The 18,471-nt window shown below is 33.0% G+C and overlaps 2 protein-coding genes across 8 annotated transcripts; one reads left to right on the plus strand and one right to left on the minus strand.

Moving 5' to 3' along the window:
• Positions 1 to 199: 199 nt before the first annotated feature.
• Positions 200 to 6,162, plus strand: LOC140821833 (hydrophobic protein LTI6B). 5 transcript variants are annotated; one of them, XR_012115847.1, is made up of 4 exons: positions 200 to 431; positions 663 to 769; positions 1,040 to 1,150; positions 6,148 to 6,162. XR_012115847.1 is itself a non-coding variant. In XM_073182471.1 (3 exons), the coding sequence occupies exons 1-2, from the start codon at positions 351 to 353 to the stop codon at positions 747 to 749; spliced, it is 168 nt and encodes a 55-aa protein (XP_073038572.1). In that variant the 5' UTR covers positions 200 to 350; the 3' UTR covers positions 750 to 769; positions 1,040 to 1,215. The 5 variants fall into 5 exon arrangements, 3 of the variants coding, with proteins under 3 accessions (XP_073038572.1, XP_073038573.1, XP_073038574.1); XR_012115848.1 differs by having other exon boundaries at positions 663 to 742; XM_073182471.1 differs by lacking the exon at positions 6,148 to 6,162 and having other exon boundaries at positions 1,040 to 1,215.
• A 3,126-nt stretch (positions 6,163 to 9,288) lies between these two features.
• Positions 9,289 to 15,709, minus strand: LOC140821825 (BRASSINOSTEROID INSENSITIVE 1-associated receptor kinase 1-like). Of its 3 annotated transcripts, none has more exons than XM_073182457.1 (11): positions 15,161 to 15,709; positions 14,550 to 14,682; positions 14,382 to 14,453; positions 13,536 to 13,667; positions 12,526 to 12,597; positions 12,359 to 12,430; positions 12,191 to 12,270; positions 11,749 to 11,880; positions 11,324 to 11,665; positions 10,545 to 10,939; positions 9,289 to 9,822 (listed from the first exon to the last, which is right to left on the minus strand). In XM_073182457.1, the coding sequence occupies exons 1-11, from the start codon at positions 15,252 to 15,254 to the stop codon at positions 9,505 to 9,507; spliced, it is 1,842 nt and encodes a 613-aa protein (XP_073038558.1). In that variant the 5' UTR covers positions 15,255 to 15,709; the 3' UTR covers positions 9,289 to 9,504. The 3 variants fall into 3 exon arrangements, with proteins under 3 accessions (XP_073038558.1, XP_073038557.1, XP_073038559.1); XM_073182456.1 differs by having other exon boundaries at positions 13,536 to 13,679; XM_073182458.1 differs by lacking the exon at positions 12,526 to 12,597 and having other exon boundaries at positions 13,536 to 13,679.
• Positions 15,710 to 18,471: the final 2,762 nt, after the last annotated feature.

Here is an 18,471-nt window from a genome sequence, read left to right on the forward strand (position 1 = left end):
ACCAAAAAATAAGAAATAAAAAAATTGTGATTAAAAACAGAGCATCAGTCTAATTTACAGATTATTACTTAGCAAATACACATCAAACTATATATGATCACGAGTTCTTTTGTCATTTTTAAGAATGGTCAAGAGAAGAAATAACAGAATGGAGGCAGCCTTATCCATACGGCTAATAGACAAACCACCATTAAACACGTTTTTTCCTGCCTTAATTAATTAATTCAACGCCACACCGCCTATAAATCTCTAACCCCACCCAACAACTCCTTCATCTGAATATATTTCTTTAAATTGCAAAAACCCAAAAACCCAAAAAGAAAGAAGAAGAAGAAGAAGAAGAAGAAAAAATGGGCACAGCAACTTGCATCGATATTATTGTGGCAATTCTTTTGCCTCCCCTTGGAGTCTTCCTCAAGTTTGGCTGTGGGGTATAAATCTTTCGTTTCTTTTCTTTTCTTTTCTTTTCTTTTTTAACTATTTTTTCGTGCTGTTATCTAATCTCAACGTATATTAACTTTTGTATATCTGGTAAAACTTAGCGTGTTACACACTGATTTTTTTTTTTAAGAAATTTATGCATGGGAAATAATTAGGATCTGAGCATGATCCTTGATCACAAATAATTTTTGTTTAATTATTTTTTGTTTGTTTGGGTGCAGCATGAGTTCTGGATTTGTCTGCTGCTGACCATCTTGGGTTACATCCCTGGAATTATCTACGCGATCTACGCCATCACTAAGTACTGATCAATCTTTATATTTACATGGTATTCTTTTCTTTAATCCCTCTCTCGGTTATTCGTGAAGGATGAGATCCAAAATTCTTTATGTTCTAAAAAGGGGTTGAAGAAAATTCATCAAATTCTTTAATTAATATTTTTTTAAAAAAAAATCTATGATCACCTGTTTTATCAAGTATTTAAAAAAATCTGGAAAATTATATCAGCTGAAAATTTGTTCAAAAATACTTTTTTGTTTATCGAATGACTGCGGGAAATTTTATAATTTTTTTTCATTTGTTTTCCCAACTTTGGCAGGTGAAAATCGGAAGCATTCTTGAAGTTTATAGTAATGCTTGAATCGAATTGTTAGAGATGGAGTGGGTGTTTTTGCTTAATTTTGTGGTTTGAAATTTGAATGATATTTGCGTGTATATCTCATTTAATGACTCTGTATTACTTAAAAGTATTTATTATTATATTATTATTATTTAGTGTAAAGTTTTTTTTTGATAATTAGCATATAATCTCTCTCCTTTTAACTTGGCATCTCTTTACAAGAAAAGCCAAGAAATGGGATATTTTACTTTTCTTTTCCCCGTCGTGCATGTCATAATCGGAAATATTTATATGGAGAAATATACGATTCAATCTAGTGTCGGTTATGCAGTGTTAAATTGATCAAAAATTCGATTTTTTTATTTATTAATATTTTTTCAATATGTTATATCATCGACCGCATGTGTTAGGCGGAAAAAAGGTGGATTTGGCCATGTGGGTTACAAGTATCATCATGAATATGATATTAATAAAAAATAGAGTAGGTTTTCTGAGAGACGATCTCATGAATTTTTATCTATGAGACGAGTCAATTCGATCGATATTCACAATAAAAAATAATACTCTTAACATAAATAATAATGATTTTTTATAGATGACTTATATAAGAGATCTGTGTCACAAAATTTTTATTAATAAGTCAGATTCGTGATTTATAGTTTATTTGACATCAATAAGAGAAATATATAGATAGATATAATAACAACAAACGAATACATACATAACAAATTAATTGTCTCGGAAAGCACGACTTTTTATTTTATATCACACAATCTTATATAAAAAATCTTGAATTGTTTGATCAGTTCTTTCCTTCTAATATTTTATAGTGAAATTTACCTCCTTTTACCAGTCCAGCAACAAAAACAGCATTAAAAAATAATCACATGAACGTGCTTACATCGAAAATTGAAGTTAGGTTAAAACTATTTGTTCATTCATTAATTTTTTTTTTTTTGCATTTAATACTGAGAGAGAGTATTTAATTTACCTATATTTTGTGACCAAGACATGTAAAGAAGTAGCTATCAAGACTCTGCTGTATTCCGCGCCAGCACATTGCTTCAGACCCGACCCGAAACGCATGAAACATGACGTTGAATTCAATTGCACATAATATCAATTATATTATAAAAATTTAAAAAAAATATTTAAAAAAAAACAATTTGAATCATTTTGTTATTTATCTGATTTTAATTTATTATTATATTAGACAATTTATAAGAACTTATATAACTTACTTTCAAAATTATTTTTCAAATTAAAATTCAAGCAGTTGAATTTATGTTATATAATAAATTGTAATGAACATAATATACAGAACAAAATGAACGAAACAATTTTTTTTTTTAAAAAAAATATATATTCAAACACCACATATAAAACATAATAACCTAAAAATCAACCAAATTTTAAATTTTATCAATGTATAAATCATAATTTACAAAAGTGAAGCATACTAAAGACAAATAATTATCAATTTAAATTCACTGTGACTAACTCGTAAAAATAATATTAAAACAAATGAAATAGTAATATTGATAGTAAAATATAACTCATAACATTTAATTTAACCTTATAAAGAATTTTTTTACTTTTTATTTTTATAATTCTATATCATGGATAATAAATTTTATATATGGATATTTCGTAAACTAACATTAATGACTATTAATTTCTTGTTAAATAAGTTTCAAAATAATAAATAAATCAATATATGTAAAGAAATGAAAATTCAAATAAGATTATATAGTAAATATCAAATAAACTCATATAATAATTATTAAATATTGATTTTAAACTATTGATATGATTTTCATCATTAAAATTTGAAATGTAACAAAAGAAATAAACTTTCGTAAAAAAATATTATATTTGTATCAATTGAATTAATTAGTTTGATTTCAAAATAATTAAATAAAAATATTAACTATCATATGTAAAAATTCTGATACTTTGACAAATGCTAATAAATGATCATTATAATTATATTTATTATAAGGATTATATCATATATTGTTTTTACAGTAAAAAATAGCTTAAGAGTCTTTTTGTTTCTCATTAAATCTCTTTTCATTAATTACATATTCAAAATTTTGATTGATGATTGATTTTACAAGCAATACATGTAATTTTTTAGTTATACAATTTAATAAAATAATTATGCCTATAAAAAATATATTCGTTATATATAGATGATTTTTTTTATATTTTTTTGAAATCGTACTATCTTTTAAAATCAAAATTGAACTCTTTACTTTCAATTTTTTGTAAAAAAAAAACCCATAAAATATGTTAGTTATTCTACTATTAAACATATAATTATAAATCTTTCATATATCTTTTTGTGATACTATAATTTATTTAATTAGAAATTATGATTTATGAACATGATAGATCCGTTTAAATCTTTGGATCATGTAATATTTACGAGTCTCGCACAATTTTATATCAGAAACTCCAATTATTATAAATCTTAAACCAAATACAAGAAGATGCGATGATTTTGAATTTTATCCTTTACCATCAACACAAAAATTCTTGTAAGACGGTCACACGAGTTAATTTTGTGAAACGAATCTAAAAACCCGACACATCTCATTTAATTCATTATGTCATCTTTTATAAAAGCTTTCTACTTTTTCTGGAATGCTCAGTTAGAGAGAGTTGTTGCATAGAATTAACATGCACGGAGAACACATGAAACAGACACGCTCCAGTATGTGCCAACAAAGCGAAAGACAAATCTGTGGACGATGTAAATGGAAATCATGCAGGCCTTGGACTTGGTTCGAAGCCCCAAAGCGTGTAATCAGTTCTTGTTAGTCCTGATTTCCCAACTGTTGATCTCGAGCATCAATCGTTCGTTTTCGAACTTTAAGATCTCGTTTTCTAGCTTCAGCTCGTGCAACTCCCTGTCTTCTAGCTGGTTGGATTTTAGCCACCCGAACTTCTTCTTCTCCAGCTCTATCTTCTCATCTTGTATCTGCCTTTTCATTTCTTGTAGCTGCAGCAAACGGGCTATAATAGCTGGGTTGTGATCCTTTTCGCAAACCTGAGTCGAATTTGTATCAGGAGGAGTAGAAACAACTCGATCTTCTCCTTGTTTCTGTCTCTTTACAGCTGGTATCTCCTGAATCCCGTTTTGAGAAACATGTTTGATTTTGCCCCTAAGAGCAGATAGCAGTGAAAGTCTTAGCGACTCGTCTTGAGGAATATAGTTCCAGTTCCGGTTGTGATACGCGAACATCTCTAGGTAAAACAACTGTTTGCTCATCAAAATCTTCAGAACCTCCTCTTTGGTTTCCACTCGAATGTCCATGGTCTCGATCAGACCCGGGTTTTCGACCACGAAGCGTGAATCTGCGCTCCCAACTACATCATTCAGTCGCTTGTACTTTTTGTTGAGGTCATTGAATTTATCCTCGCATTGTTGAGGTGAAACAAAGTAACCCCGCTCGATCATACATTTCGAGATAGCCCTCCATTTACCCTTTATTCGGCTTCTCGGTTCGCTCTCAGGAGATTCAGAAAATGAATCCTGGCCGATATAACAAACGGCAGTAATCAACAGCTTAACCATTTCATTCGTCCACTTTATTCTTTGCCACAAGGATTCGGTGCTTGGTATTCCACCATCAAGCAGGCCATAGTAACCACCAAAATACAGCGCCGGATCCGGAACCTGATGCGGATGCGCCGATAGACTGGGATAGGGACAATGATCTCGTTGCTGAGTTTCTTGCATTGATGGCTGTGATTCTTGAAAACCAAGTGGTTCCTGCGGCATAATGTTGCCGAATTCTTGCAAGAGACTTTCCATGTCTTCGACGTGAAGCTATTGCAAACCGGTAAAACTCGCCCTCAGAGAGCACAAACTGACTACTTCACATTACACAAAAGGAGTAAAAAGAAAGGCATATGAGCAAACTAATTAAAAAGATTATGACAAAAGATTGACCATGCAATAAGATGAATGTAAACAGATCATACATACCATGTTAGCTTGGGTTTATCATGCTTACCAAATCAAATCAAGATCTGTAAATCAAGCCGAACAACAATAACCAGACGTTCCACGACTTCTTGACTCGACTTCTAAAGAGAAACTTTAAACTTCATCACGTAAAACTTTATTCTCTCTAACAGAACGCGACGACAATGGGATGTATTCGAGGGACCTTCCGATGACCACATTGTTAAAGTCGTCTCAGAAACCGGTAATGCATAAGTTCACTAGTATTCGAGCAAACAAGTGTCGTCTCTTCACACAACTTGCCATTGGAAAAGCAGCCAAATGGTTTCCAGATGCTTTGCTTTTCTACGGAGACGTCATTAATTTCTACCAACTACGTTTTAAACCCGAGTTGGAAGTTACTGATGCTTTCACATCTAAAGGCAAGACGAGATTTGGAGGATAATAAGTAATAACTACGCCTAAGATTGCCAACATAAAGCTCAAGTCTCATTCATATCATCATATGTTTTGCCAAGTAATTTGACAGGTCAAAGGAAGCAGGACAATTACATTAAATCATTCAATTCAAGATCTTACTCCACTAATGATATTTCTTATCCTATAACATCAAATTATTTAACATTCGGTATGTAGTTGATCCATGTGTCTAAGAGACCAATTGAAGCTATAAGAATCAAGATTTTTTTAGCTCAAAAAAATTAGGAGGATACGTATATAATATATAACTTGGATTGTTCTCTCACAACCTTGGCCTATTCCATACATACAAAATGAGTGTCATTACATCGATTCCTGCTATGGATATGAGAGCATCTGAAACACAACAAACAAATCACAAAGAGTATAATCATCCTGCATCATTAAAAAATGGAACATTTCTTCCTTCTGCCATTCTTTACACCTCTCTGCCAAGCCATCACCCTCAAGCTAGCATTCTCACGAATTTCGACATCTTTGGACGCTCCAATGGGGAGGTCTGTGTGCAGAGCAGAGCTACTCGGATCAGCTGTTCCATCTCCTCTTCTACGTAATTACCTTGAAGAGCAGCATCGACAAGCGTCTCCGACTTCTTTTCCTTCAAAAGTCTCCGGACCTGAGATTTTTCAAGTACGTATATATCTTCATGTATAAATTTAAAATGGACACTGTACATTAGTCGAAATTCCAAGAAGCTGTTTAAAAATGCATAGTCCGCGCTATACTCGACCACCGGCAGATGATCCTCTAGAATCACGTAGTATTTCAACAATACTATGTTGAGCTGTGCATTGGTTTGGCGATAAATGATCTGATTGTGTTGGAAAGCCCAATTAATATTGGAATGTTTGAAAGACAGATATCTCTAAGTGCATGTTGCATAAAAACACTTAGAAAAATTTATTAGAAGAATTTATATCAAAAATTATAAATGTCAATATGTTAATAATATCATAAAATAAAATATGAAGCTCTTAGAAAAATTTAAAGAGTTTGACTATAGTAAGAAAAGTAAAGATTTTAGTAGCACTTTTTAAAAAAAAGATTATACATACAACAAATTTATAAATTCATTACACAAAAATTTGGTGATATTTTAAATATCTACTAAGATTTATTAATATTTTGACATTAAATGTCTAAAGCTAAACCTAATTATGGTTCTCAAGAACAATAGAACCAAAATCAAACTAAATCTTTTCTTAGTTTCAATTCTAAAATTAGTTATCATAATTTTGCAATTTAATAAAATAAGAAATTTTGAAAATAATATTACATAAAAATTGAAACGATATTCGATAATAAAAAATACATTAGAGAAATAATATTTTATTCATACACAGTTGTTACACAAAAATATTAAAAGAATAGCTTTTATTAATAAAATTATATTTTTTTATTAAAAATATTAAAAGAATATATATTTAACTATTATACTTATAAAAATATAAAAAGAATAACAAAGTTTTTCATTGTAAATTTTTTATTATTCTCACAAATTGTGTGTTGTTAGATTAATTGCATGAAAAATTTTCTACACAATCATAAAATATATGAAGATCATAATAGTGTTTTTTTATTTTTTTAAAAAAAATTTTAACATAAGAAACTTTGAAAATAATGTTACATAAAAATTGAATTGATATTTGATAATAAAAATACATTATAAAAATAACATTTTCTTGCTACATAATTCTTAGAAAAATATTAAAAGAATATATTTTTAATTTTAAAAAATCATTAAAAATTAAAAGAATATATATTTAACTATTACAATTATAAAAGTGTAAAAATAATAACAACGTTTTTCATTGTAAATTTTCTAATATTTCATCTTTATACTAACTTTAAATATTTTATTCTTTTAATTTTCTTTCTACATGTTATTTTATGATTTTAATGGAATTTTGTAATTATATTTTAATATAGTTTCTCATTAAATAATAAATCATAGTATCACAATAAAATATATAAAAATAATAATTATATATGTAATAGTACAATATCACGATAAGTTTATAATAATATGAAATTTAATAATAATATATTTATAATTTTTTAACTAAGAATTGAAAGTAAATAATTTAATAAATTATTTATTATAATTTATATCAATAATCATGAATGTTAATATACTAATAATATCATAAAATATGAATCTGATAGAAAAATTAAGAGAGTTAGCTATAATAAAAAAATTAAAATATTTTAGTTGCAATTTTTTTTAAAAAAATATATATCAGACAAATTTTTTAGTGGAATCCTTCCTACAGAGGAAGAAGGGGGTATGAGCGTTTTTCTCCGAACATCCATAAAATTCATATATCTTTACTTTTCACAAATTTTTACATTTCAAACTATATCTTGTTGTTTAAATTACCAACCTGTTGAAAATATCATTAGAAATATTGAATTGTCTTCCGCACTTTTTATGTGGTTTATATTCTAACCGTTTGAGAAAATCTTTCAATCGCTTAAAAACGATTGAAGACAAATTTTAATAGCATATATTTTTAAAAGATATTATTCACCCAATCTAAATTCTTTTCTGATCCTAACAATATACAATCACTAAACACATACAAGTATATAATATATATATATATATAAAATTGTAATTGATAACTTAATGAAAAATATAAATTATATACTTTTAAAAAAATTATTTATTAATTAATGTATATGAAAATTAATTTATCTATGATATATAATTCTAAAGAAAAATGTAAAAAAGTTCTGTATGAAGTTAAATAATATTTAAATTGAATTTTATAGGTTATATTTTGTTATCAATATTATTATTTAATTAGTTTGATAATATTTTGATGAGTTAGTCACAAATATTTTAAATTGATAATTATTTGTTCTTAGTGTGCTTCACTCATATAAATTATTATTTATGTATTTATAAAATCCATAATTTGGTTGATTTTAAGGTTATTATAACTTATACGTGATGTTTAGATATATATAATATTTTCAAAATTTGTTTCAGTTCAATTCGTTCTATATATTATGTTCATTATAATTTATTATATAATATAAAATCAATTGCTTGAATTTTAATTTGAAAAATAATTTTGAAAGTAAAGTATATAAGTTCTTAATTAATTTATTCGTCTAATATGACAAGACTAAACCAATATGTTAAGACTCATAAGAACTTTTCTCATAAAATGGAGAAGTTTCATTGTTCGGCTTACGGCGAGAAATGAGCTTCCAAAATTGTATCCAAAGGAAGAAAAAGAACTATTTATACTAAACTAAAAATAGGAAAAATGTGTTTTACTAAAAATGTATTTTGTGAATCTTATCCTACCAACACAATATAAATAAAAAAAATGATTCAAATTAATTTTGTTAAAAAAACAAATTTTAATTTTTATTAAATAATTAACGTGCTTCTTGCTAGTAAAAGGAAATGAATAATAATCGGAATTAAGCAGATTTCTTGTAGCCGCGTGGGATAGACTTGTTTGTTGAGTTCGAGAGCCATATTATACAATAACAAATCTCTCTAATTTATTACCAACGAAATCTATTCACACGGGTGGTTAAAGAAGATATATTCATATAATTCTACGCAAACTTAATTCTGGTTTTGTCATCATTAAAAATAACCACTCAGCCAGTGACATTCTAAGGATATTTTTGAAGGGATTTTCGTTCCATAACCATGAAATCTGAGGGAGAGTTTTTTAACCTCTTGCGACACAAGACACGTGAAAACAGATACACAAGTTTAAAATGAAAAACTTAAAGTACCAAAACATGCAAAAGTTGAGAGATAAAATGATTTCATATGGATATGAGAGCATCTGAAATACAACTGACAAACTATAAAGAGTATAAACACCCCGCGACATCAAAATTCTGAAACGTAATGAGCACTTGAACTTGTGCCTAAAATCGAAAATAAAAATCATTTACAACAATAAAAACTATAAATCAAATACAACGTTGCTGAGTCCAATCCACTGATGGAGAATCATCTTGGCCCGGATAATTCGTCGGCACGAATATTCGAAGTGGAGTCATTAATTATCCAATCAGTGTTCGGGTGACGCATGTGATTGAATTCTTGACGGAACATTTCTTCCTTCTGCCATTCTTCCCACCTCTCAGCCAAGCCATCACCCTCCAGCATCCTCACAACTTCCGACATCTTTGGACGCTCCAATGGGGAGCTCTGCGTGCAGAGCAGAGCTACTTGGATCAGCTGTTCCACCTCATTGTCCACATAATTACCTTGAAGATCCGCATCCACGAGCGTCTCCAACTTTTTTTCCTTTAAAAGTCCCCTGACCTGACATTTTTCAAGTACATGGATTTTCACGTATGAACTGAGAGTGAACACTGAAACGTATACAAACCAAATTCAACACTAAAAATAATTGTTAGTCTCCGTTAGATCAGACCATAGGTTCCTGGGTCGGAAGCAGGAGATTGATCCCGACCCTCAGCAGTAATGGAAGCGATTCGGATGCAAACCAAATTCGATACAAAACCATCATATCCGGCTTGACCTCTAATTTTTTTCAAAAACATCTTAAATTTGTCAATAAGAATTTTTAACTAAATTTAACTCTCCAAGTTTTAAAACAATGAAAAAAAATACAAACTATATATTATAAAAAAAATTAAAATTAAATTAAAAACAATTTATTTGTCAACTAAAATTTAATTGTACAAATTTAAATGAAGAAGAAATGGAGCTTAAACTAAAATTTAAAATACCTAAGTATCGCTTATCTCTAAAGAATAATTAAAAACAAACATCTGAACCCAATGGTCAACTTGCCGATACTGACCCAGCGGTTCGAGGATTGGGAAAACCCAAACCTTTGAGTGATTTAAATCATGGAACTGCTAACTACGTTGGAACCAGGTTTGGTTCACGAGTGAAACATGGTCATCTCTAGTTTCCGCGAGTGTAAAAACAGATTCAGCATCCAAAATTCCAAGAAGCTGTGTTAAATGTTAAAGATTCGTCAGTACAAACAGTATAAGTTAAATAATATGGCTCACCCAATCGAGTAACATCACATCATCATCATTGGCAAGTCGAGCAAGATCGAAAGCTCTCTGACCAGTGATCAGCTCAAGAAGCATGACCCCATAACCGAAAACATCCGTTTTCTCAGAAGATTTACCAGTGGAGAGGTATTCCGGAGCAATATGACCAATTGTTCCACGAACAGCCGTCGTAACATGAGTATCCTTGTAGTCCATAAGTTTGGCCAGCCCAAAGTCACCTACCACTGCTTCAAAGTCCTCATCCAATAGTATATTCGCAGCTTTGACATCTCGATGAATGATTTTAGGGTCACAGTGATCATGCAAATAAGCAAGACCCCTCGCTGACCCCAAAGCTATCCGTTTTCGTTTTGGCCAATCGAGTGGAGATTGAGTTTCAGGTCTCTCTACAGTAATGCACTGACAAGTTCATTAAAAGTAATACATAATACGTAGTGTTTGCTACTTTGGACAATTGGAAAATAATCCTCTAGAATCATAAAATATTTTGGTAATATTGTACTGAGCTGCATTGGTTTTGACGATAAATAAGCTGGTTAAAGATAGTTACAAAGTAGTTTGTGGCATGGAATGATTGTTGTTTCAAACGGATATACGAATGCTGAAATAAAATTGCACGAGCTTTTAATCGATTCGCTGAATTGTGAGGAAACCATACAAATCTCTCTCAAGATATCATTTTTAAAGCTACAACAGTCATGGATCTTCAGTTACTAGTGAATAATGAAGTAAACACCCAGTAAAAAATATTAATAGCAAATCAAGCATACCTCTCAAGCACGATGCAACACTTCCATTAGCCATATAAGGATACACAAGCAACCGTTCTGTAGGAGTCATGCAAAAGCCACGCAAGCGAAGTAAATTTCGATGCACAGCCATGCTGATCATTTCCACTTCTGTTTGGAATTGAAGCTCTCCACCTTGAGTGCGCTCTTCTTTGAGTCTTTTTACTGCTACTAGAGAACCATCAGCTAATCGACCTTTGTAAACCTTACCAAATCCACCTTTGCCGAGGATATTTTTATTACTGAAATCATCTGATGCAACTTGCAATTCGCGTAGTGAAAACCTTTTGAGCTGTCCCAGATGGACTTCTGGATCCTCCTCAGCTACAAGAATACACAAAATAAGCGAAAAAACTAAAAGCTATACATTTTATGATGATATTTCAGCCTTTTCAAAATCCACAAACCAGGAACATCAAAGAAATGATCCTCTGGCTTCCTTCTACGAAACCAAGCAAGAGCAATTGCCGGGCCAGCAAATAGCAGGGCTGCTCCAGCAGCAACTCCTCCTGCAATGGCTCCAGTAGCACTGTTGGCAACTGCAATGGTTCTTCATTGATGAGCATACTTCATTCATTCAGATGATAAACAAAATTTAACTAGATCACCACTGTTAGCGACCAAATACTCCTTGAGTCTCATGTTACCACAGTTGAAATGACTCTGTAATAGACTAATCTAAAATTTAATGCCGAACAAAAGTGTTATGGTGACTACATCAAATGAAAAACGGTGCCCTTAATACAGATCTGCTCATTGCACATTTATCAAGTCAAATGACTGAGCTCATATTTTTCATTATGGGTAAGGTAAAGGACATAAATCATGAGGCACAAAGGATAGGCAAACCTCTGAACGAAGATTGAGATGAAGGCGGAAGTGGAGGAGGTGGAGATACAGGAAGTTCTTCCAAGTTATTATTGGCAAAACTGAGAGGTAGAAAGCCCAGAGTCAGAATGATGCATTGACGGATCATTTTGCTTGACATAAGAACAAGCAGATAGAACAGTAGTAAACCTGATAGGAGTAAAAAGCTGAAAGGATCCATTGACTGGAATTCGGCCTGTCAGATGGTTAGTTGAAAGATCGCTGCATTTGTTGGAAGATATGATTGTTATTTCCCAACAGACCAAAATAAAAGGAAAATAATAAAATAACAAAGAAATCATCAACTGCCACCATACAGGACTTGAAGTGTCATGATATTAGTAAGTGACCGGGGGATTTCTCCAGTCAAACTGTTATTGTTGAGCCTCCTGTGCAGTTTAAAGGTTAAGGACAAACTATCATGTTTCCAAGAATGAAGAAATCACTGATAGAAAAAACAAAGCAGCTAAAGTGTTTGCTACATGTAGCATAATAATTCATATCCCGCGTGACAGAAACACGGAAGAACACATCAGCTAATGATTTTGGCGTGACAACTTCTTCTCTTTCTCAAATTAAACATGTCAAAAATCAATTTTTCCCAGGAATTTCTAGTCAAACACTAATAGAGTTTCTGTACATGCTAATTAAAAGTTTGTGTGCACGTTTCTCTATCAGTTGATTTCTCTGCATAAATCACAATTCACTGTGATAAAAGATCACCTTTTCGCTAAAGCCCATGGTAGCATCGATCCTATGACAGTTGCAAAATAAGAATAATAAGTAGTATTGGGAACAGCTTCAGCAATTTAATAACAGAAATGAAATCCTCTATTCACATTTAAGGTTACTGAGCTTCTGCTTTGAATTAGTTAGTATTTACTGCAAGTCTGCAAAACATCTATATTAAACAATTGCAACCATAGCTAGCACATATGGCTCTAACTGTCACTTGATAGCAGCATAGACCATAAATCAATGACTAACAAAACAAAGAAGTTTAAACTTAGAGCCTAGACTAAATGATTTGGAACAAAAGGCAATGTCAGTTATACTTTCCATCGTTTAACTTCATTTGTTGTAAAGATGTGCTGATTTAGGTGACTTTTCTGAAGAAGTGAACGGAAATTAATTTTAAAAAGAACAGGAGAATAGACTTCAGTGATTCCGCTCCATATGGCATATCTGAATGCTGCACAAACCAATCACTCACTTCTGATTTGCAACTTTCCTACTCAAGGTGTGATGAAGAGGAAAAGAAATTCTCAAGAACTAAATAAAAGATCCAGCCACAGCAAAAGAAAGTTTAAAAAAGAGAGAACCATACAAGAAACGTAGCTTTTGAAGGTTGCCCAATGTGTCAGGGATTGGACCAATCAGTCTATTCAAATAAAGATCCAAGCTCACCAAACTTGTCAAGCTTCCTAGTTCGCTTGGAATTCTTCCAGCGATATTGTTGCTGTAAAGTTCCCTACCAAGAAAGAGAAAATGAGAGATAGTTTTATGTGAACCGGAGAAGCCAAACAATGATTTGTAATAAAGAAAATTAAATAAGACAAGAAGATAGGAGGAAAAAACAGGGAGCTCACACACATCATTGGAACATATCTCCGGACAAAAAAAGGAAAGATAAGAAAAGATGCATGAAGTTGTTGACAAAGAGATGTAGACAAGGGGGAATCTTTAAGGATGATACATGCTAGAGTGATGGCTCAGAAAGTAGCAGCAAAAGTTAAATGGATATCGAGCATAATAGCTAGATCTTTGAGCCACATCTTGCAATCAAATAAGGTCACGTATCTTGCTAAATTTCATATGTCATCCGACAAAATTCTCCTTTTCTCTAACTTTGATTTGAGTCGCAGATGCATCAGACATCAATTTATACAAAACCAAGGAATTCATGCAAAAAGGTTGAAGTCGTTCCAAAATCAGACTGTCTTTTACACAGAATTATTGCCCAAGAATATAAAATAGTAGGGACGTTAACTAATACCAAACTGGAAACAGTAGTTACGATGATAATAAGAACCATATTCTGTAAATTCTGGCAAAAAAGGTAAAATAAATACTCAAAGAGAGGTTATTATCATCGAAGTCTCTGGTAAAGTATAGAACATCTGAAAACGAATATACACACAACTTATAATGACACCCAAAAATAATGACTTACAGATACTGTAAATTCGGAAGTAGACCAAGCTGAGGGGAAAGTGTGCCAGACAAATTTGCATTGCCAAGATCGCTGAGCATAAACAGAAACAAAAATACTTTTATACTCACAAAATTACAAAGAAGTAAATTAAGCACCTTAACTCAATGGAGACACAAGCGGTCTTACACTCGAGTAACACTATTTTCGTTATTGCATGTAACATGAAACCAAGTGCATGGGTTAACGAGGGTCGGATCCCAACTCTGGAGAACATTATTAGGATCAGCCAAATTGCTCTTCAATGCATTCAAGGCATCACCTACCAAAGTACAATGTTATTCTAAACACCATCAATTTTCATTTGTTAGTTTGGTCACAATTAAACAGCACACGTTATCAGATTATCCTATCAACAACCGACCAACAGCAACAAGTGGAAAAATTCTAAGGTCATCAACAAAATAATAAGACGACCTCCAATTTTACTAAATAATAAAACCGAGTACTTAGAACTTTCGGCCAAAACAAAAGCAATGAACTTGTGTCTCAACTGCCATCTCTATTATTCACAAAGTAAGAGATTTTTTTCTAAACAATATCCTCACAAAAAAAGAAACTTTGTAGTGGCATTCCGTAAGTTTTGACCTGTAAATCCACAAATTCCAGGGTGAACACACAACTAGATTGCAATTCAGTTCAACTGAATCCCAAGAAAAACAAGAGTCGACACATCAAGTTAAATCAAAATCAGAGCGTCCAAAACTCTGAAAGCAACGGAATCAGGGAGCAGAACAGACCTTCGGCGTTGGCAGACACCCGCGAAAATTGAACAAGCACCAGAATTGAGGACAAGAAAAAAGAGCAAAAGACCCAGGTAGTTGACTGATCCATTCAACTTTGATCCCAAAATCAACCCCAACAAACCTAGATTAATCGTCAAGATACCACAACTACTCTCTCAATACGACCCCGCTTACTCCATCACCACGCACCTCCCCTCCTCTACATCGACAGAAAAATCAAAGAAAAACTCTGAATCATCGAAACCCACCAGAATTCAGCTGAAGGCAATCAACAACCCGAGTCAAAACAACCCACGCAGCAGCAAAAGGGAAAGGTAGGGAACAAAAAGGCTTCGCCAATAACACTCCGACTCCTAATTCTTTTGAAAATATTTGGTAGAAGAATCAAATTGATATGCTGGTAAACTGAATGGTGGAGTAATCAACGGTCAGTGAAAGGGAAACTGGGGACAAGAGGTGAAGTCGTTGCAGAGAAAATGAATGCTCAGTCAAACCCCTCTCTCTCTCTCTCTCTCTCTCTCTCTCTCTCTCTCTCCTACTCTTCTTCCCTTTCTGTTTAACGCTAAACCAGTTGTATATTCTAATGACAAAAAAAAAATGCAAACTACATTTTTATATTAAATTAAGAGTAGGTCTGTTATACATCTTACGAATCTTTTATCTATGAGACAAATCAACTTTATTGATATTCACAATAAAAAATAATAATATTAGCATAAAAAGTAATAATTTTTCATGGATGACTCAAATAAGATATTTGTCTCACAAAATATGACCTGCGAGACGTCTCACATAAGTTTTTGTCTTAAATTAAACAAAAAAAATTGTAATTATTAAATGTTTACCGAAAATCTCACAAAATTAAATTGAAAAAACAAGACTTAAAAAAAAGGTTTTGAGATGATAATTAGGATGCCTTGACTTGGATATAGTTATAGGAAAAAAACTTGTGTGAGATGGTCTCACATGTCATATTTTGTAAGATGAATATTTTATTTGGTTCATCCATGAAAAAATATTACTTTTTATTGTGAATATCGGTAGAGTTGACTCATCTCAAAAATAAAAATTCGTGAGATCGTCTCACAAAAGACCTGCTCATAGTTATAACGGGAATTTGCATGTCACCAACTCAATGATGCACACGCACTACTTGTTGGAAGATACATACATATGAAAAGTATCACAGTACAATTTAGTGGTGAATGAGCACTTCACCAAAATGGGAGGCGGAGACTTTGCACAATCCGGGTTACGCATCAAGGATTGTCCAAGCTATAACACTTTAGTACCAAATAGATATTGTTCGATTCGAATGATGTTCTTATTTCACTCGATGTTTGATTTAAATTCTATAACAATCGAATTAAAAAATTATCCATATATTTCATTTTGCTATTCTCATATTGTAAATGTCTATATATTTTTGTGAATATATAGACATTTATCACCCTCGATGGATAACCACTATTTTTTTTTACATATATTGTAAAAAAAAAAACACTTATCACCCTCGATGGATAACATCGAAGAATCCCATGTCTTGATTTGATCGTATCAACAAACTTGAATATACAGAGAGAAGGAATTAGAGCTCAATATATTGACAATCTATCTATCAGAGTAAATGACCCGCCATTTTTTTGTTATTCAAAATGTATACAAATGTATACGTACAAACAGAAAGGTACACGTAAAAGAGAACTAGTATTGTAATAAACAGAACAGCAGGACAGTGCAAAAATAAAGCAAACCGAGGCCTGTATGAAATACAGTGTCCTTAAAACAGATTCGTCCCCTCCGGTGTGTGCTGCGAGGATGAACGTGGACGTCTGTTTCCCATGATACAACGGAAAACCAGTAGTACCGTAGCACAAGCCACCACCACGGCGAACTGAAAAAGTACCTGAACTTTATCACGATGCGGAGAAACGACGGGGAGACAGCAGCCAGTGGGAACAGCAGCAGCCGAGACAGCAGAATAAGAAAAGCTTCGAAAATATCAGAATGCAGGAGAGTGTGTTGGATGATGCTGAAAGACTTGAGGCTGCCTCTATTAATAGGCGATCATATAGACAGTTACGGCTGTAACCGTTGGTCATCCGAAAGGCTAGCAGCCGGAGCACCAAAGGCCATTTCATTTACAACACCAAGGGTCAGCTGAAATACCAAAGGTCTTGGTCCATAATTCCAATTTTCGAAAATATAAATAGCAAAAGCCAGGTGAACCTCCGTGGGAAATTTTGCCTTGATCGGTCCGACATTCGACGCGCCCAGGTCGCGCACGTACGCCTGCACACAAGTCAAACCTTTTTCCACTGTAAATCAGGCCCATGATTTGCACCCCTGCGGGCGAGAGAGAGCCTCTTAACCAATCATTGTTACACCTATACAAAGTGCAACTCAATATAAGCTCACCAGTACTATGTCTATTTTCCTATGTGGGACATTTCCCACTTGCCATAAACTAGGCCTTGCTTGCTTATCCAATTTCCCAATCAAAGATAAGCCCAATAAACCTCAAAGTCCAACATTTTTTTCCCTTATTATATTCACAAGAACATGATTTCGTCCCCCTCAATTTTTGGGGCTTTAAAACTTTACTTTCGCCCCATTTACGAAATGCATGAGTCCACTGCTGTTCATTCATCTCTCTGCAGGCTTGCAAACACGATCATATTACCTACGGTGCCTTGGAATTTGAAATCGTTTTCCAGATGTGTTTTCAGTAGTTTCTTGCGTACCGATGAGGTTCCTGTCGTCGAATATCTCCCAACCCTGCATGTCCGCACATCCCATCCCTCGCATGTCTCTGCCACATTACTTGCTCTTCAGCTACGAAACTCTGTTCCAACTCCATCTCCATCTCCATCTCTCGCATTTGCATGTACGCCGGAGGGGCCACCGCAAGCGAGTCGGAAAAAGGGCACTGTTATTAGCGTAATAAAACCATCGCTCCACCATTAGAAGCTCCGGTTTTATTCGTTATGACATGTTGATACATACATCCCATCAAACATCAACCCATCAAAGCCTCCAATGGAGGAGGCGAGGAGCCCTTTTGGTTTGAGAGACCGGCTGTTTCCCAATCTCCCGACGAGTCCTTGAAAGCTTCCCATGATGTCGAACTTGGTGCTGCAGCAGCGCCTGATGGTGCTGAATGCTCATCAAACAAAGCTAGGGCCAATCTGTTTCCTTCTTTTTCGACTTTGGTTTATGTTCACTTAAGGTCACCAATTCTCCCATTTGTATCTTTTTCTCCTCTTTCGGCTCGACCAACGTCACCTTCGTCTCCTTTTTTTTAA

The sequence above is a fragment of the Primulina eburnea genome, unplaced genomic scaffold (genome assembly GCF_022965805.1).
Source record: "Primulina eburnea isolate SZY01 unplaced genomic scaffold, ASM2296580v1 ctg739_ERROPOS11973397, whole genome shotgun sequence".
NCBI lineage: Eukaryota > Viridiplantae > Streptophyta > Magnoliopsida > Lamiales > Gesneriaceae > Primulina > Primulina eburnea.